The sequence below is a fragment of the Passer montanus genome, unplaced genomic scaffold (genome assembly GCF_014805655.1).
Source record: "Passer montanus isolate IOZ18808 unplaced genomic scaffold, ASM1480565v1 scaffold62, whole genome shotgun sequence".
Classification (NCBI taxonomy): domain Eukaryota; kingdom Metazoa; phylum Chordata; class Aves; order Passeriformes; family Passeridae; genus Passer; species Passer montanus.
In genome coordinates, this window is record NW_024371260.1 from 2,813,834 (window position 1) to 2,834,669 (window position 20,836).

Here is a 20,836-nt window from a genome sequence, read left to right on the forward strand (position 1 = left end):
TCTCTCCATATTAATCTCATTAAATCCTACCTTTCAACCTTCTTCCGTGACCATCTGACCTGGCCACTTGAATTAAAATAGTGCTTTCTCCGCAGTCAAAGCCAGCACATCAATCACCGGCTATTTACACTTCGCTCCTCTCTTCAAAGCTCCTCTGCCCCAGCGCTCGCTACCTCCGCTCGGGGAGGGGGCGGCCAGGTCCTGGGGGGCTCCGGGGGTGTCTGTCCTTCCTCTCCCCCCTTTCCTCGGGTGGCTGGCGGCTTCCCCCGTCCCTGGGGAGCGCTGCCCCAGCGCGCTGCCTTCCACCTGAAAGGCAGAGCGGAGCGGCCGCCCTCCCTGCCCGACCCCTCCCGGCTGCCCGCGGGGTGCGGGGCCCGGGGCCCTCCCGGCGCGACAAACCGAGGGTGAAACCCCCGCCAACAGCGACAAAACCGAGCCGGGGATGGAGGAGAGAAGCTGCAGAAACGCTGGAAAAAAAATTCTGGTAGAAACACGAGAAATACCGACAAAACACGACAGCGCAAGTTCTCTTATTTTAAAAGTTATTATTTTTCAAGTTAGGCAACCCACCCCCTGAGCCGAAATGGGAGAGGAAGGCAAAAGGAAAAAAAAAGGGTAAAAAAAAATAAGGAAGAAAATAAAGACAGACACTGGTTGAAAAGTTACGTAAATAAACATTTTTCAGATTAAAAACAAAAGCATGTCCAAACTAGGAACGTTTACAAGATGACAACTACTAACAAACTTTCTCTACAGCATTGCTATTTAGCAGTAACAATAATAATAGAATAATAATAATCACCTCTTTAAAGGATGGCACCTTGATCCTTAAATATTGTCCAGTGTGTAAGGTCAGTGTGCGGAGGGTTAGGAGCGGAGAGGGCTGATTTTTCTTAAAGGGGCAGATCAGGAGAAGGCTCTGATGGTGCCGGCAGAGAGGAGGGGGCAGAGATAAGTGGTCTGAGGAAGAGGATAGGACAAAAAAAAAAAAAAAAAAAAAAAAAAAAAAAAAAAGGGGGGGGGAAAAAAAAAAAAAAAAAGAAAAGAAAAAAAAAAGGGAGAGAGGAAAAAAAAAAAAAGACCAAACCAGCCCGATGATGATGAATACATTGGAAAGTTTTTTTGGCCCTGGTGAGGGTGTCAGATTGAATGCTCTGTGCGCATGTGCGAAGGTGTCCAAACTGACAATGCTGGGGAGATGAAGATAGTGTGTAGCTGCTTCTGGGCTCAAGGAGGAGGAGAGGAATCCACACGCCGACACGATGAGATCCAAGGCGAGGGCGAGAAAACTGCCCAAAAGTAGGTCCTTTCTCTCCCTTCTTCCGCGTACCGGCGGCGGGGCCGGGGGCACGGAGCCGGGCCGGGGGCTGCGCGGGGCTGAGCCCCTCTCGCCCTCCCCGCGGCGGCCGCTTTTTTTTTTTTTTTTTTTTTTTTTTTTTTATTGAGTCGTTCCAAGTCTTGTGAAATAATATTCCCGGCTCCTGAAATAGTGGGCGCTAGAGGTCTGCGTTTGGCATCTGCCGGCGGGAGCCGAGAGACGGAGCGCTGGAGAGAGGGGGGAGAGAGAGACAGGCAGAGGGAGGGGGGGGGAGAGTGGGAGAAACCCTTCTGGTCTCGGGAACAATTATCGAGGAGAGGGAAGGAAGAGAATTTGTAGCAAAAAATGGATCCGCTCTCAGTGAGGGGCTTTGGAGTCGCAGGTCCAGAGGGAAGATCCTGAAGGCAGCTCGGGTGTCCCAGCTGGGGGTTAAGAAGGTCTGGGGGAGGGGAGTGTGGGGGAGTGTCTTTAATTTTTAATTTTTTAAAATTTACTTGGGGGTGGAATTGCAGCTCCTAAGTCTCCCGCAGCTTTTGCCCTCCGTCTTCCAGCGGACCCTCTGCCGTTCGTTCTTTCTTTCGAGTCGTTTTTAGCCTGGATTTTCCGAGGAGGAAGGAAAGTGTGGCTTTTGTAGGGAAGAGCGGGTCCTCTGTGCCCCGCTGCCTCAGAGTCCCGCTGCAAAGGCTCGGGATGGTTCCTCGGTGATTCCCTGTTAGGTTCCGGTGGCAGCGCAGGATTCTGGAGCCCGGGCAGCCAGCCTGTCCTTTCATTATTATTATTATTATCATTATTATTATTATTACTATTATTTAGTTTCTGTTTCGCTCTGTGCAAAGTATCTGGAGCTGCAGAAGTTGCAGCGCAGTGTGTGCCCCGCTGGAAACTCCGCTCGCAGCGCTCGGAAAAGGCTCGGGCGAGCAGCGCTGCCCGCTCCGCTTCCTCGCGTGGCTTTCCACGGGACCCCCGGGGGGAACCTGGGGCCGCTCAGAGCCGGGCGTGGGGCGGGGGGATCCCCGCAGGTGATGGAGAGCAGCCCCCCCTGCACACCCCGTCGGGGTTCAGCCTCTCCCCGCGGCTGCCGAGGGCTCACGGGCGCTCCAGCGCTGCCACACGTGGGCTCCGAGGTTGGTTTTGTCGTTCAAGTTCGTCATCCCGGAGCCTTTCCAGGCCGCCAAGGTCAGCGAGGGCCGGTGCCGCCCCCCGGGATGAGCCGCGGTCGCCCCTTCCCGGGGAGGACACCCCGGTTCCAGGGGGGACCCTTCTCCAAAGCCAGCGCGGCTCCTGGGGTCACTTTTCCTCACAAAGTGGCTTTGTCGCCGGGTTTGTCGCCGGCCCCGAGCTCCGGCCGCCGTTCCTGTTTCGCAGCAGCCCCAGGCCCCGCGGCTCACCTTGGTGTCGCGACATTTTCCATCGCGATCCAGGAGGGTCCCCCTGTCCCCAAAGCGTGTCCGTGTGTCCCCCGAACACCCCGCTCGGCTCTGCGGGCACCAGCGCTGCTCGGGGCGGGATGGGTGACCCTTTGCGTGGTCAACATTGTCACCCCATCGCTGGGGAGTTCTAAGGGAAGTTCATTGAATTAATCCAGGGATTTTATTTTACTTTATTTTATTTTTTTCAATAAACACTCGTTTTAAGCGTCCCCGTTCAAATAATAACTTTTTAAAAAGTCGTCAGTTATTGTTTTGGATTGTTAAAGTGAGGAATGATTTTCAGAGCTCTCTTGGCTGGAAAAGCCAAGTTCAATGGTTAAACAAGGTGGAATATTTCACTTTTACTTTTATTTTCTTTCTTATTTTTTTTTCCTCGCCTCTCCTTCTCTTTCTTTTTACTTCTTGAAAAGGCCCCGGGTTTTTTTTGCAGATGTGCCCCGGCGGTTCAGTGCGGGTTTTTACAAATGTGTCCCCGGTGGGTGCGATGCGGATCCGGCCGCGTTTGAGACCCTCCGCGCTCCCCCTGTGAGCTCTCAGCGAGCTCCTGCAGCTCAAGGGCTAAAAGATTTTCGGTGCCTGGATATCTCCAGAGCTCGGGGAAGAGCTGGGAGCTCCGCGGCCGGGAGCGAGCCCTTCCCGGCGGCCGGAGCCGCGAACGCGCCTGGAAGCGCCTGCTCGGAGGCTGAGCCCTGATTAAAATCAGGTGTTTAATACAATACAAGGCCCAACGGTTTATGGGGTTTCAGGCGAGGATTTTTTAGGGATCACAGTTCAAAACAGTAGTCCGGAGCTAAGGTTTCAATATCCCAGGAGTATTTATTTGCCAAACAGATTAAACACGGACACGAGTGTGGGATCTCGTTGTATTTTCTCCCGCGAGGTAGCCACAACTTCTTTCACCGCACGGGACCCCGCAGGTCCCTTCCCAGCTCCCTTTTCTGGCTGCTGCAGCCCCGGGAGCGGCTGCGGGTGCTGGGAGAGCCCGCACGGCCCCGGTGCGCGGCCGCCGAGCCGTGCGAGGCTTTAAAAACACGCTGTGCTGGAAAATTTCATTTCATTGGACAATATTTTAAGCAGATGTGAGGCTCCGCTGGGAATTCCACAATATTACCTGTCTGGGAAAAGGGGCGAACGCTTGTGCGCTGGGGTGGGAGCGGAATTCTCGGCGGTTTCAGCGCCACTCACACGGGGAGAGCGGCAGGTACCGGGGGCAGCGGAGCTGAACCGGAGCCGGGGATGGCTCTCGCTCGCTCCGTGGCTCCCGGCCGGGCTGGGAGCCTTTAGAAACGGCTGTAAATCAAAAAACGAGGCTCGCTCAGGGTGCGGGGAGGCGCAGCAGCCCCGGGGGTGCCGGCGCCCAGGTGAGCGCTGCCCCCGCATCCCCCGCAGGGCCGGGCTGGGCTCCGGGGGCTCGGCCACCCGCAGCCCCCGAGGGGATCAGCGGCACGGCCAGGTAGAAGGCCACGCCGTGTCCCCGGCTCCAAGGGCCTCGTCTTTTCGCGAGAAAATAAAATCTGGGTGAGCGGGGAGAAGCTCTGCAGCAGCCGGGGTCTCGCTGCTGCTGGCAGAGAGAGGATGCAGGGGAGGCGAATGACACAGGAGCTGGGCGCTGCACGCTCAAAGCGAATTCGTTTCCTTTCGAAATCCCTGAATTTCAGAGTACAGCTACAACACCAAGCTACACACCGCAGGGCAGGATCGCAGGCTCTTAAATAAATGCTCGTGCTGGCAAAAGGTGGTTGATATTTCTGCAGCTCCGTTTGTTTTCACTGTTAGGAACAGGACGGAGGAACACTTTGGGGCCGGAGTTTTCAGGCAGCGCTGGTGCATCCTCCGGGCAGGCTGGATTGGCAGCAAAATGGTTGTGAACCCAGCCCTGCCGTGCCCGGCACCGCTTCCTCGGTTTCAGGCTTCGCCTTCGAGGAGAGAACAGCCTTCCCGTTTACCGATATTTTATTAATTTTATTTTAATTAAGGCTGAAGAGACAGTGAAGGGGAAAGGGAGAGGAGCGAGGAGAGCTAGAGCCCAAGCGCCACTTCCCGGCGCATGGCTCCGTTTGTGCTCCCACAGACGCTCCCAAAGCTGCAACGCACGGACGAGGAAAATTTATGGCGCTTTGGGGCTTTTAGATTTTTTTCCCCCCATCTCCAAAGCTCTCCCTCTGCCCTGTCCCTACCCAGAGCCCCGGGAGCGAACACGGGGGAGCGGAGGGAGGCAGCGCTGTGCCCGGCCCGCTCCGCTGCCCTCGGTGACCGGGATGTCCCCAAAGCTCTCCCGAGCGGCGGCCGCGGGTGCGGAGCCCCGCGCAGGTGCGGGGCCGCCGCCGCCGGGTCCCCACCGTGGCTGGGTCCCCCCCTGTCCTGCCCCGGATCTGTTCAATTAGGCAATTAGGGATGCGGGGCAGAGAAGGGGAGGGGGGGGGGGTTTGATCCGCTAATTAAGATGATGCGTAATTAGCGCTTCAACAAAAATCGCCGAGGATTTGAGATCGCTTTACTCTTAATTTATTTTTTCTTCCCCCCCCAAAAAAAATCTACAAATATAGTGTATCAATTCCCCCACTCGTCCCGCGTGGGTCATTTGGGAAAAAGCACCGAGGGAACAACTGCAGGGCACGTCCTCTCCTTGGCCTGGGCAGGAACTTGGCAAACGGGGGCACCGACGAGGGGCACTGGCTGCTCTCACCCGCAGAGCAGCAGCTCCGAGGTGCCAAAGTGCTGCGGGAGACGCGGGGATGGGGGATCGGGGTCCGGCCCCGGCTGCCGGCAGCGCCCGTGGGTGTCCGAGCCGCTCGGATGAGGTGCGTGTGATGCCCGTCCACGTGTGCTCGCATCACGGGGCACCGGCGGGTCTGCACAGAAAAGTGAGTTTGGAAAGTGCGTCAGAGAAAAGGCGCGTTATCCCAAATTCGCCGAATTCCCGATTTCACTGAATTCCCGTTTCCTGTAAAACCTCCGTGCCGGTGCAAGACGTGTCTGTCTGTCTGTGCAGAGGCGTTTGTCTGTCGGGCTGGCAGCGCGCATACAAAGGTCTTAAAACACGCATTAAAATCACAGCTACTGCACGGTCACGACCCAGAATGTTCTGTGCAGAAATCGGACTGAATGTGTACTTTATGTTTAGTTTTTTAACTCGACCACCTAAACCTGCTTTATTTTTAGGCTTTGCACCGCGACTGCTGTGTGAGTTCAGGGATGGCAGAGGAGGTCTTTAATGAGCTGGGGGGATAAAAATAAACCAAACATTTTCCTGAGGGCTGCTATTAAAAATACCTGGGGAAGACACTGATGTCGGGAAAGCACTGAATTGATTTTTTGCCCGATTTTAGGCACACTTTAGCGGGGTCAGAGATCCCCGAGGGAAGCAGGGCTGGGAAGAGCCGGCCGGGATGAAGCGCAGCGCACCTGAAGCGCGCACGATCCCCGCTCCCTCTCAGGCAAAAAGCGAGGCAGGAGCTTGGATTTCACCCCACGGCAGCTCTGTAATTCATCTCTACCTCTCGCTGCAACGATACCCCGGCTCCTCGGGCGGCTGGGAGCGTTCCACGAGCGGGGAATTCTGCCGGGATTCTCCGGCCCCGCTGCGCCCGGTTCCACCTGCCCGCCGGGCTGCGGGCTCCGCTCCCTGGAGGGAAAGCCTCGGGAATCTCCTGTGCCGCAGGGAAATCTCCTGTGCCGCAGGGAAATCGCCTCTCCAGGCACGGCTGAGCTCCTTGGTGGCTGCAGAGCAGCCGGAGATTCTCGCAAGGAAAGGCCCTGTTGAGTGAGAAGTGTTATTATTGTGATTATGGCTATGATTATTACGGCTTACGTGGTTTATAAAAGCTCGGTGCTGTTTAATACGGTGCTTTAAAGACAAAGGCCTGAGAAGTTTGCAAACATGAAGGAGGTGAGGCTCAGGAGCCACCTGGATGGTGGGGAATGAGTTGTGATCCTCCGGCAGGGTTGGGGAAGGGAGGAGGTGTTGTGCAGGATCCCTGCCCGCTCCTGGTGGCAGGATCAGGAGGAGAATCCACATTTTTCAGAGCTGCTTTTGCCCCTCTACCTGTAAAATTTCAGTTTTCTCTGGTTATTATTATTTCCCCCCCGTCTTGATGCATTAAAACTTCAGCTGTGTGAAATTGTTTAGTGGAAGAAAAAGCTGCATTCCCAAGCCAGACCCTTCGTGTGGCACAGAGCTGATGGCACCTGGGATTATTTGTGCCCTCCGTGGGCCAGGACAAGCTCAGGCTTTGTTTCCACAACTTGCTGCCTCTTCCCTATTACTGGATGTGTTTATTTTTCCCCCCAGTTAAGGATTATTTAAATGACAAACTCCGACTCCGAACGCTAAGGGGAAACACCCAAATCTTGGCTGAGCAAAGATTTTCTCTTTCTATTTGCTATTTCCCAAAAAGATAGCGTTCATCCCAGGGGGGTGAGAGCCCAGCACATCAATAAATGCATGGCCACAGTGCCTGTCTGCAGCTGGGGATGGACACATCCGAAGAAGGGGATGTGCAAACACATTTGTTCCACTCTGGGTAATAGCCTGTTGATATGGCATCCCCCTCCAAAATTCCTGCTGGGCTTCCTGATCTTAAATACACTTTTAATATTTTTTTTCTCTTTTTTCATTCTTTCTTTTTAAATTTTTTTTTTTTTTCTGGAGGAATTTCAGTCCAGGGATGTTGGAGTGGAAAAGATCTACGACCTTATTATTTCTTTTCTTTTCCTAATGGATTTTCATGCATCAGTGCTACCTCCTCACGGCTGTTTATTTTCATTTTTATTGCAGTTGGGTTTGCCTTGTGCACCGTCCAAATCCGTAACGGAGTGTCCCTGTCCCGTGGAGGATTTCTTCCTCCTCTTCCTTCCCTGAGTGATGGCACCTTCTTTGCTCATAAAAATGAAATATGACTTTCATCCCTGCACTAAGTGTGCATCATGCTTCTGAATGCTCATACCCTGAATAAGGAGATTTTTTATCTTTGGGTTGTTTTTTTCCCTGTAATTGGGAAGAAATTTCCCTGCAGCAAAGGATGTCTTGGTGGATAGGGTTGGAAAATGAACTCCTTTTTCATGGATTTCAGTGTTTCTCTCTGCAGAGGTGTGCAGGACAGTGGGAGGAAGGAAAGTTTCTGTTCAGAGGGTGACTGAACTTTCAGCATGTGCCCTAAAAGAGGTGTTTTACCCAAATTTATAAAAAAAAGCTCATAAGGTGGGGTTTTCTGTACCACCGAACCCACTTTTGTGCTGCAAACGAGGCCACTGGTCCTCTTGGGGAGACATTTGCCAGGTGAAAATGGACTGAGACAGCCAAATTATTTCCAGTAGGCCACAGAATAATGCTCCCATCACGCTAAATCTTGGTCTGCACCGAGCTGGTGTGGAAAGACTTTGTCTTCTCTTCACCATTCCCTTTTTGGAATAATTTTAGGGACAAGAGTGGGGTGGCTGCACCACAGCCCTCCCCAAAGCAGGGCTGCACGGGCACCGGGGGTGAAGTGCCAGCCCAAGAGAAACCAGGTGCTGATTAATTTTTGCCTCGATGGTTTTACATCTTTCAGGTGTTTTGCTTTAAGGTCCGGTTTGGGAGGGGATTTTTTGGTTTTTTTGGATTGTTTTTTTTTTTGCTGCTCTGTTGTTCTTGGCTTGGGAACTCTCCCAGCAGAGCCCTGAGACACAATGGCCTGGCCTCAGCTATTGGGATCAATTTAGCCATCATTACCAGATAACGCTGTCAGCCCGTTTGAGATCCATATTTGTTTAATAGTTAATGTTCTGGACAAAATACAGAGGGCTGGGGAGAAGTCAAACTGCCCTGAATGCTCTGCTTATTTTATATCCACTATAACTATTTTTGTCCATGAAAATTGGCTTAATTATATCAATGGAATGTTTCTTTTTCAATTCTGTAGGCAATTAGTCCATCTTGCTGGCTGCAATTTATTTTAATAAAAAAATAAACCAGTGGCGTGTTCAGTTCCTCATCCCCTGGGGACAAATGCGATTGGTGTGTTTAATTTCATTAACTACAATGCGGCCTACTGGAAAAATGTATAAAATCAGCTTTATACAGCTTAAACACTGGCATTTGAAACAAATCATTACTGCATTAGCTGTCACCCTGGTAATTCTAGAATCCAAGACAAAAATATTATAGCTGTTTTTATAACCCTCTGCAAATACACTGTTAAAATAATTTGTAATCATTTTTTAAACACGGCCTGATGTTTTCAGTTAAAATATCTTATCACCACCAGAGAAGGGTGGCTATTCATTATCACATGGAGGCTTTATTGAATGATTCATGGGTTGCTTCCCCAGCAGAAAATCCCCTCCTGTCTGCCTGAAGCTCCCTCGTTTTGGAGATGGACTCTCAGCACTCAGGGTTTTTTTGAACCAAATTTGTGTTGCTCCAGTTGTAATTCCAGCTTTGGGAGGGCAAGTGCAAGGAGCAGTTTCATCAGCAGTGCAGAAGAGGAATATTCAAAAATTTAGTTTTTTTTTTTCATGAGACCCAGTAGGGAACATCCTAAACCAGCTCTGAGTGTTCTTTTGGGCTCTGAGGTGAGAGGGAAGAGCTGAGGCTGTGCCCATCCCACTCTGAGTTCCCAAAATCAGTCCTGATTCTGGAAGGTTCAGGCCAGCCCAGCCCATCTGAACCCAAATCCTCAACACACACAGATCCTGCCTGAAGCTCCCTGGTTTGGAGGTGGACTCTCAGCACTCAGGGCTTTTTTTTAATCAAATTTTTGTTGCTCCAGTTGTAATTCCAGCTTTGGGAGGGCAAGTGCAAGGAGCAGTTTCATCAGCAGTGTAGATGAGGAATATTCAAAAATTCAGCTTTTTTCTTCCATGACACCCCGTGGGGAACATCCTAAACCAGCTCTGAGTGTTCTTTTGGGCTCTGAGGTGAGAGGGAAGAGCTGAGGCTGTGCCCATCCCATTCTGAGTTCCCAAAATCAGCCCTCAGTCCTGATTCTGGGAGGTTCAGCCCAGCCCAGCCCATCTGAACCCAAATCCTCAACAGATCCTGGCACTTTGGTTCACACTGTACCCCCTCACTCCACCTGGGTATTCTTCAGATGCCACAATCCAGCCACAAAACTGCTCTTTTTGATTTTAAAATGAATCTGTTCCCTGTGTAAGAGCACCCAGGGCTGGTTTAAGAAATGTGCAACCCATGACTAAGGCTGGGAACAGCACCCGTGCCTGATCTAAGCTTAAACTGCTAAAACTCAGCATTCCTTTTTTAAATGCAAGGCCAGATCCCCAACTCATGTAAATCAGCATCAACATCAATGAACCTAATTTTCACCAGCTGAGGACACGGCCCCAGAGATTTGTGTGCATGTGCATAATAAAATGTACAAATATGGGTCTATAACTGCTTTAAGGGGGTTCACTTTCAGCCTCTGCAGATCAATATCTGCTGCAGAAATGCAGTTTGGCTCGGGTTGGTTTTTCTCCTTAACTTAAGGAATGATCAATTCTATAACCTCAGCATTTTTTAGACAGATTGCTATTTTCTGAAGTGGCAAGGACTTCCTTTCCAGGGGAGTAATCCACAGAGGATGGGCCACACTGGACATGAGCCATCTGCTCCCTTGCATGCACTCAGCTTTATTTATTTCTTCTCCCTTCCCCTGCTGTCATAACCAGTAGTTCATTTTCTTTCCCTATCTTTAACTTTACAGCGGCGGCACCTTGTTGGAAGTGATACCAATTTATTGTTTTATTGGTGTGGCAGGGCAGGAGAAAAATCAGCTTTATTTCCTACTCAGGATGAAATCACTTCAGGGGGACTAAAGAAGCTCGGGGCAGTTTTTCTCCTGGGTCTGGAGGGCACAGAGTGGCTGTGGAGGGTTGATTCTTACAAAATACCACCTAAACCCATGAAGAGGAAGGTGAAGAAGAAGGACTGGCTTCTGCCTTAAAACCTCTATCTTGTTTTATATATATTACTGTATTCTAAATCCTTAAACTCTAGGTTTTCCACCATGTGATATATTCAAGCTACACAGCCATAATTCCAGTTTTATCATTAAATTTTGGAAGCTTTCTCCACAGCCTCAGGTCAATGCAGTGTTCTCTTGTCAGCACAAAAAGTCCAAATCTCTCAGCAGCCAGGGTTCCAACACTGGAGGGTTGGGATTGGGATCACCGCTCTCTCTTGGTTGCCCGGGCTCTGTGGAGTGGCAGGAAAACTGCAGGATAAGAGGGAAAAAAGTGACTTTTCCATCATTGCCACGAGCATCTTTACATGAGTTTAGGCTCAGGATTAGGCTGGGATCAGCTCCAGGCAAGGACTGGCCCCCAGCTCCAGGGCTAAGTTTCTTCTCTTTCTCTGGGCTCAGGATTTGTTGGCTGGAAAGAAATGCAGGAAGTTTGACCCAAAGTTTTGCTCTGAACTTGGAAAAGTTGCAGAATGGAGCAGTGGTGGAATGGGGGCAGCTCCTGTGCCCTGTTATTACAACAAAACCAACTTGGAGCACACTGAAACAACATTACCTGCTCCAGGATGCAGGAAAAGCAGGAATTTGGCATTTCACGGAGCTGACAAAGTAACTTTCCCAGCTTAAAAAAATAATTTACCCTCAGCTGCTCCATCTGTGACATGGGAGGGATGCACTCTGTGATTTCTGGACCAGCAATGCCTCATTAATCACCTTTGTGTTGGTCCAGCTCCCACCGAGGTCCTTGGGATGATTTTGTTGAATTTCCTGCAGCAGATTTTTCCCTTTTTTTTTTGCAAGTTTCATATTTGGCTTAAAAATCTTTCATTCCATCTCAGACACTAATAAAAAAAAAGCTTTTGTTTACTTGTAGTCTGGCATTTTCTTTGCTTTCAGGACAGTGTTTAGTGTTTTTTATTTCATGGCAAATGGACCTTTTGGGCTCAATCATGTAAATGAATTTTTAAATGGCTGTGCTGCGAGTTCATGTAGTATAAAATCACTCCTCCATTTATTTTTTTTTTCTGTTTATAGAAAAGGACTGGTTTCATTTTATATTTTATTGCCTCAATGTGAAATAAAGAACCTGCACGACTTGCGAGCGATCATATATTTTATTTCAGAATTATCACATAGGGATAAAATAAATTTCAATCCCTACATGGCACAATAGGCAGATTTAAAAGGAGTTGATACCTCGTGGAGAACTTTGAAAAGCCCTTTGCTCAGCAACAGTTCTGCTCATGTATCCCATATAGGAGAATAAAACCAGATCTTGGTTACTTTGGGAGTTTTTAAACGTTTCCTGCTAGAATTCCCAGCAAGCCTTTACCCAGGGAAAGTCCAGGACAGAATTTGGTCCTTTGTCCTCTGTTCCTGATAGTGTTTATGAGGGAGGGATTTTCTCAGGTGAGCTGCAGGAAATCCAAGTTATCTGCACTGTGTGTCCTCAAGGAAATGCCTGAGGAGCTACTGATGCTCCCTCAAACACGCAGACATTCCTGCTTTTCCACACAGATACAATATTTGCTCAGTTGAGACCTTTCAGATGATTCTAGTGCTTCCTGAAATAATTTATTTCAGGGCTTTATGATTATTGGTATAAAAAATGGGTGCACCTGTGAAGCAAAGAGACACCAACCTGTGAAAACCCCCGGAGATTCCCTGCTGGACTCCACAGCTGCTCCAGCAGCAGGTGGGTGATGCAGATGTTCCACGTTTCCAAGTGTGGTTTTCATTTCCTCTCTTAACTCACTCTTGGCTTTTTAAGTCCCATTTCAGCTAAAGAATCATTTTTGGGTGGCTCTGGAGAGAGCATGGGTGTCCCCAAGGTTGGTGGCACCAACATCATCTCCAGTCACAGCCAGAGAGTTTCTCCCATGACCAGGAGCCAATTCCCAGCTAAATATTGATTTTTGGAGCAGCAGTATCTGTTGCAGTAGATCAGGGGAAGGAGCCTGGGTTTAACACCCATCCATGAATCTATTTTTACCCAATGCACAGTAACCAAACAGTTTTGTTTTTTTTTAATTATTATTAAATATCGTGGTTTAGCAGTTTGGGAAACAAGTCTGGAGGCATTAACCAGAGAAAGCCCTGCTGCAGAATTAATTCCACTCAGCACCTCCTTGGTGTTCCTGTGGCTGTGATATCCAGGGGATTTGTGTTATATTTCTGTTATATTTGTGCTATATTTGTGTTATATTTGTGTGATATTGGAGAATTTGACTTTTCAGGCCAGCAATAAGGACCTGCAGGCAGGGCTGGGGGAGCTGAGCTTCTGGTGGGTCAGTGGCTCAGCCCCAATCCCAAACCTGGAGAAAAAGCACAAAAAATGGCCCTGCCCAGCTCCCTGCCTGAGAATTCTTGGTTATTTACTGCAGAATCCAGAGCTTTGGGAAATGAGGTGGGGGTAAAGTGAAATAGTGGCAGATTCCTGGAGCCTTGCTTTGCTCTGAGCCCTCTTTTCTCTCCCTGTGAAAATCCCGAGGGTGTAACTGGGCAAACTGAGGCATGTGTCCAACTCAGGAACTGGGAATTCCAGGATGGAGTTTTGCCTTTCCTTCTGTGCAGCTCTTCAAGGCCTTGAGGGAACCTTCCCCATGGCTGGGTAGCATCAAAATCTCACTGCTGGGAGCCCCAAACCTTGATGGTTCCTGGTGGTCTTCCCATGGACTTTGCAGGACTTTGGAGCAGCTCCTGGAGGCCCTGGAATCTTTGGGATATCCATGGTGTTTCCAAAGAAAGAGTTTTTCCTTCTGTCTGGGTCCCTGTGCAGCTCTGGTTAATGATTAACCACCGAGGGGCTGGGGTAAGACGGATTTATCTCCATGGAAAAAAATCAGCCCTGCCTTTGTCTCCACTTCTAAAGTTCTTCTGGTGCGATTTGGCTTTTAAATATTTGTAAATGTGCCTGGTTTTTTTAAATCTGCAATTTGTAGAGTTCTGTGCCTGATTCTTCTCAAATATCCCAGAGTAATGTGTATTTCTGCCCCCTCAAAATCCCAGAGTAAGTGTGATGATCCCATTCCAAGGCAATGTTTTGGTAATTGAAGACTGAAGAGACAGCCTGGAGGACTTCCATGTCAATATATATATATTTTATGTCTCTATTTCTAGTTCGGAGTCACAAGTTATAATTCTGCAAGGAGTTTTACTTTTGTTTACAGAGGAAGATTCTTAATTTTCCTTTTTAATTTTTTCAACGTGGCACATTTAAAATGAGAAAAAGCCCCCAAAACAGCCCAGTACCAACCTGCTGATGTATCTATGTAGAGGTTAAATATTGGCAGAGTGGCCATTTAGATCCTTGTGCCTCAGTGCTTGCATTAGAACAAAAAAAAAAACCCAACAACCAGCACTCTTGAAAAATTACTGAATTCTCCTTGCAGTGTCGGGTTCCAAGATAATGATGTGTCTGTGTGTGAAAATATTAAATTGCAATAACATGCAGAGTGAGTGGCTTTCTGAATGGGGTATTCAGTTCACAGCTTGGACTATACATAAAGCTAGTGAGTGACAGAATACAAATGGTGTCATAAAACATCAGGGGAATTTAGAGCCAGCCTCAATCTTTTTGATCTATATTCTATCTGTGGAGCTCTCTCCATCTATCTTTAGTTAATGAAACAGTTAAACAGATTTAATTATTTATCACTGTTTAATGTCAGGAGTTATCAAAACAGATTACACTTCCCCCCACACACTTCAAGGTATTAGAAGGACTCTCAATGTCTTCAGAGAAGTCTGGGATGTTTCCTGTGCACAAACAGTGCTTTAAAACAGGTTTTTAAATGTTTTTAAGCCCCAATTGTTTGGTGACAGCAGTTGCTGAGTTTCCTTGCCTGAGAACAACTTTATTCCTGCAACTTGGCTTGTTTCTTACACAAACTACTTTTATTATTCCCAGAAACCAGAGAAAAATGAGAATTCTGTTTCACTTGAGATGGGGAACGGAACAGAATGGGATAGGTTTGGAAGGGTGGGAGTGACAGGGCCCGAAACGAGAAACACACTGAAAAATTACCCAAATCACTGTAAAATCTTCTGTGTTCTTCCTCTGCACCCCAAAATCAGCCCCAGCAGCTTTAGAGAGCTCTGTTAACCATCGTGTCCCAGTGTGGGACGTGTTCTTGTGGCTTCCCATTGCCCATTCTCTCATCTGGGGATGTGTATAAAACATTTCAGGGAATTTCTGATCTACCCCTGGATCCCAGCCCCTTCTGAAATGCTCCTACCTGTGGGTCTGGTGTTTCCTTGGAGGAAATTTCAGCATTGTCACCCCCAGGAGGACACCAGTGTTGATATTCCCCTCCCAAGGCTGTCCTGAGCTGCTGAAAGCCCCCATTTGTTCCTCAATCTCATCTGCTCATTGCAGCCTTTGGGATCCCTCTCTCTCATGTGTGGATGTGTACAAAACATTTCAAGGAATTTCTGATCAGCCCTTGGATCCCCTCTGGAATGCTCCTACCTGTGGGTCTGGTGTTTCCAGGGAGGAAATTTCAGCATTGCCACCCCAGGAGGAAATTTCAGCCTTGCCACCCCCAGGAGGACACCAGTGTTGATTGTCCCCTCCCAAGACGGCCTGAGCTGCTGAAAGCCCCCATTTGTTCCTCAATCTCATCTGCTCATTGCAGCCTTCGGGATCCCCCTCAGCCCGACCACCTGGGTCTCCTCTATTGGCAGCTTTGATAAGAAATCATTCTTCTCCACCTAAGCTCTCCCTTTCCCCGTGGTTTTAAGTTGCTCCCCAGCCCTGACAGACTAGCCTCGTTCAAAGGCAAGCTTGGAGGAGGCTGCTGCTTCCACTCAGGCCCGGGACTCCATTACCAGAGGCCTGAATCCTGTGGGGACCTCTGGGGACACTCACTCCCCTCCTGGGCCCAGCAGACAGAGTGTGGCATTGTGAGCGCAAAGGGCAGGGGGATAAAGGAATCCAGCTTGGCTTTTCCCTCACAAAGAGACCTCAATACTTTTGTTCAGAGGGGGGAAATGGAATAATGCTGCTGGGTTTGCTCCCAAAGCCACCGGGCGGCTTCACGCCCCAAGGGCTCGGGTCTGGGGCAGAGCTGGCTGACAGGGGAGAGGACTTTGCACGTGAAATGAGATTAAAAGGCCTCTCCGTGCCAACACCTGAAAGATTTTGGGCCTTGCCAGAAGAATCAAAGGCACCAGGCTGGGTAACCCCCCTGTGCTGCAGGGATGGGCAGGAAAACCCAGCTGCTGGAAAGCCAACCCTTCCTCCATGCCAGGAGGGCACCGGGGTTAGGGGCTGCTCCAGGTACCTCAGGGAGGAGCCATTCATGGGCAGCCAAGTGATGTTCTTTATCTTTTAGGTGTCCTGCCCTAAAACCCTTCTAGCTGCACAGAACTCCCTGGGATGTCCTTTATCTTTTAGGTGACTTGTCCTAAAACCCTTCCAGCTGCACAGAACTCCCTGGGCAGCCAAGTGATGTCCTATATTTCTTAGGTGTCCTGCCCTAAAACCCTTCCAGCTGCACAGAACTCCCTGGGATGTCCTTTATCTTTTAGGTGATCTGCCCTAAAACCCTTCTAGCTGCACAGAACTCCCTGGGATGTCCTTTATCTTTTAGGTCACCTGTCCTAAAACCCTTTCAGCTGCACAGAACCGCCTGGGCAGTGGGATCCCACTTGGTTTTGGGTGCAAGAGAAGGTTTTGTGTTGTAGACATCAGTGTTTAGCTAAGTTTGGAAGCATCTACACATCTAAAGCCCAAACTTGTTTGAAATGTGGGAGCTGGGGCATTTGGATTAAAGGGAAAAAATCATAAGAGCAGAATGGTTTGGGGGGACCTTGCCTTTATCTTTTAGGTGATCTGCCCCAAAACCCTTTCAGACACAGAGAACTCCCTGGGATGTCCTTTATCTTTTAGGTCACCTGTCCTAAAACCCTTTCAGCTGCACAGAACCGCCTGGGCAGTGGGATCCCACTTGGTTTTGGGTGCAAGAGAAGGTTTTGTGTTGTAGACATCAGTGTTTAGCTAAGTTTGGAAGCATCTACACATCTAAAGCCCAAACTTGTTTGAAATGTGGGAGCTGGGGCATTTGGATTAAAGGGAAAAAATCATAAGAGCAGAATGATTTGGGGGGACCTTGAAGATCTTCTAGTTCCAAATCTCTGACAAGGACAGGGACATTTTCTACTATCCCAGGCTGCTCCAAGTTCCATCCTTGAACACTTCCAGGGATCCAGGGGCAGCCACAGCTTCTCTGGGCACCCTGTGCCAGGGCCCCACCGCCCTCCCAGGGAACAATTCCTTCCGTATATCTGACATAAATGTCCTCTCTTTTGGTTCAAAAATGATACCTAATGATAAATTTTCCCTCTATGATACTGAATTTCCCCTCAAAAATGATACCTCTAATTTTTCCTGGACCTGCCCAGTGGAAACCTCTTCCTCTCTGCACCTCTTGCATGCAGAGGGGCTGCAGCTCCCAGGGCCAGGTGGCACAGATAGCTCTGCCAGAGGTCACTCCTGTGGCCAAACCCTCCCCTTGTGTCACAGGGCCATCATTTATGACACCCCGCCTGCCTCAACGGGAGGAAAATCGGAGCCCATAACATCATATTAAAAATATTGATAAATTATTGATTATCATTTAGCCCAGCCTTCAGATGTGATGAAGTGGTGGCTGTAAGTGCCCTGAGTGCTGTGGGGTGGGAGGGGATGTGGCTGACAGGCAGATTTCATTTGGGAAGTACAGGCCTGGCTGTGTTTCAGCAGTCAGCTGCTGACACAGACTCCTGATGCTCCCATGGATTTTTGCTGCTGCTGTCAGGTGACAATTCCTAAAATATTTGAGTAAAATGTTGTCCCAAATAGGATCTTTCAGTAATTTTGGATCTTAAACCCACAGAGCTGTGTCCCAGGGCAAACTCCTGGGAGGAGAGGGCAGAGGGGACAGATGATGCCACCTCTAAAGGGCAACAGGAGAGACTATCTGAAATTGGGGTTTTTTTATGAATGAATTTTATCTCTACAATTATTGTAGGAGCAGCTTCTGGCAAAAGGAGTTGTTGGGAGCCAAGTGCTTGGAATTTTGCACCGTGGGATAAATAGCAAATATCTGACTGGCTTTGCAGGAGGGGACAGGTGGGGTGGTGAAAGATTCCAGCAATGGAAATGAACTCCGAGAGTGGTTTTGCTGTTGCAGGAAAAGCTCAGGTTCTATCCCTGTACCTTGGCCTAAACACTGTAAAGATCCACAATAACAGAAATTAGAATTAAAATGAATGAATGGCTAAAATGGACCTTTCACAATTTGTTGGCAACAAATTCCCTTTTATTTTTTAAGAGTATTCTTTGCTTAGCTCATATCATAGAAAATAGCTGTTAAAACATTAATTACTTTAATTCCAGCCATCATTAATATTGAGGAATTATTTTATCCCTTGTTGAACTCCAAACCTATTCAGCTGTGCAAACTTTTGTAGGGAGGGGGAAACAAATTTGTGAAAAGACAAAATTATCTCACTAAGGACCTAAAATTCAGACATTTATTGCTGCTATTTCTTGGTTTAATTTCTTGTTTCTCTCCTTCAAACAAGGAGCAGGAACGACTTTGGTGTTCCCACACTGGGAGAGGGAAGGAGCTGGAAGTGCTGCTGAGGGATTTTTATTAAAACCTTGGAAAAAAACCCCACAAACCACCTCAAAACCCATCACTGCCATGATCCAAATGGATCCTCTACACTTCACCTGGATAAAAACCCTAGGAGAACCAAAGCCAGGTGAAGGCAGGGCAGGTTTCCTGGGAGAGGGGAGAGGAATTGCTGCTGTTTCCATGTCAGGATGCTGGGATGGGATGTCCTGTAGGTTGGTGGGCTGGTATTTAGTCAGAGGTTGGGCTTTATGACCTCTTCCAGCCTTAATGATGGCATGATTTAATTGCCCTTGGTGTGGGGTGGAGGGGCTGGCACTGCTCCTTCCCCTCCATCCCTGGAGCCACCCTGGGTTCAGCCCAACCTCGTTGTTCCACAGGGAATATTTCCCAATTTTTTCCTTTGCTGCAAGAGCACTGTGGGAGTGACTCCCAGCACAGATTTTCTGTAGGATGAACACATTTGGATAATTTGGAGGAGTTTGAGCCCTCAGCACTCACCAGAAGCAAGAGCCAAAGCTTCAGGAGTTTCCCCCTTCACTTGCGGTGCGAGTTTCCCCTTTGATTAAACAAATGATTCTTTGCCTAATTTGTCTATGTTGGCTATTTTTTTTAAATGAAACATGCACTTAATTAAGTAAGAGAAATACAGAAACATGTTTATTCTTGAGATTTATGCGAAAAATGAGAACCCCACTGAAATTTCCAGTAGTGAAGCAATTAAGTAATGGAATTCCACAGTATAAACATGGTATAATTCAACTATAAAACCGATGTCTAAGTAATGTTAATGAGCTGACTTGAAGCTACAAGGGCTCAAAAAGTTCAGTCACAGATGAAAATGGAATTTGTTCTCAATTATAAGTGAAAGAAAGTTGGTTTGAATGAGGGATAGGCTCCAGCTGGAACCCCCAGATAACTTCCCCACGGTTTGGGCTGACAGGTTGCAGAATTTGCAGTGGGTTGTTTAAATCTTTGTCACAGTAACTACTGAAAAATTCTATTTTTTGTGCTTTAACACAGAGCTGAGAGCCACAACTCAGGGATTGTGTCTGTGGGAAGCAGCTCAGACCAGACTGATGCTACAGCAAAGCTCCAGCTTGAAAGCTGACAAAATGTGGGGGTTTATTTCAACTTGAACTTCCAGTTTGTATTGAAATTTGGCAATTGCTGGAGCAAACCTTGTAGCTGGCAAGTTTAATCCCTGTTTTCTGTAGAATCCCCCCCCCCCCCAGCCAGTGGAAGCATCAGGAGGACAAAATGAATGAGGGCTCTCAATGGCACCTTCCGAGAAGTGAATTTTACTTGTTCCATGTTCCCTTCCCTGCTAATCCTGACTTTTTTTCCCCTTCTAAATTCCTATCTATTTTGGTAAATCCCTTTTTCCTGAGCATTAATGAAGCAGTTTGCTGGGGGGGTTGTGTGCACAGAGCTCAGGGTCACTCTGCCAGCCCCAGCCTTGCCTGTTCCAGTGTTTTTGGCCATGTCCCGGGGGCTTCCCCTGCTCCCCACACTCCATTTTCTTTTCTTCTCCTATTCCACTTCAGAATGTTGTTTCTGTCACCTTCTCAGCCCAGTAAATAGCACGCTGAAGATTTATGGGGTTTAAACTTTTAATGCCATAACAGGTTTTATATATTTTTCACGGCATTATTCAGACGTGTGATGTTATGGTTTAGCTCAAATTCTGGTGCAACTGCTCCGAGCAGCTCCTTCCTTGTGGGCAGCTCCTCTTTGCCAAACTCCTATTTGCACTTGCTCCAGAGGAGGAGGGAAGGAATGTTCCATAAATGTTGCACGGGATTAAAGGATGGAGACTCAGAGCCTGGGGGAAACACCAGCCACAGTTTGCCTTTGAGAAGTGTCTGTTCTTCCTTCTCCTTCCTTCTCCTTCATTCTCCTTCCTTCTTCTTCCTTCTCCTTTCTTCTCCTTCCTTTTCCTTCCTTCCTTCTCCTTCTTTCTCCTTCTTTCGCCTTCCTTCTCCTTCCTTCTCCTTCCTTCTCCTTCCGTCTACTTCTTTCTCCTTCTTTCTCCTTCATTCTCTTTCTTTCCTTCTCCTTAATTCTCCTTAATTCTCCTTCCTTCTCCTTCATTCTCCTTCCTTCTTCTTCCTTCTCTTTCCTTCTCCTTTCTTTTCCTTCCTTCCTTCTTCCTTCTCCTTCCTTCTATTTCCTTCTTCTTTCTCCTTCCTTCTCTTTCTTTCCTTCTCCTTAATTTTCCTTCATTTTCCATCATTCTCCTCCCTTCTCCTTCCCTCTCTCAGATTTCCCAGCCCAAATGGGGTTTGGGGTGATGCTGTCAGAGCTGGGGGAGGATGGGGAAGAAAAGACCTCGGGGGTTCTGGGCAGTGAGGCATTAATGGGGTATTTTGGGTGGATGTGGGGGTTTTGACTTGGTTGTTTCCATGTTGAATCCCCCTCTGTCTCCAGCTGCACCCTCAGAATGGTTCTGAACACCTTCAGCACCAGGTTTTGGGACGTGGCACCTTGGTCAGCCTCACTCAGAGTCAGGGATGGTCCCTCTGG

At 48.5% G+C, this 20,836-nt stretch overlaps 1 protein-coding gene across 4 annotated transcripts in view; it reads left to right on the forward strand.

Moving 5' to 3' along the window:
* Positions 1-1,080: 1,080 nt before the first annotated feature.
* Positions 1,081-20,836, forward strand: part of PRDM16 (PR/SET domain 16) — a 295,903-nt gene continuing 276,147 nt past the window's right edge. For all 4 annotated transcript variants that reach the window (XM_039727795.1, XM_039727797.1, XM_039727796.1 and 1 more), the window contains exon 1: positions 1,081-1,299. In XM_039727795.1, coding sequence (XP_039583729.1) covers positions 1,263-1,299 — 37 coding nt within the window. In that variant the 5' untranslated portion in view covers positions 1,081-1,262. The remainder of the gene's footprint in view (positions 1,300-20,836) is intronic.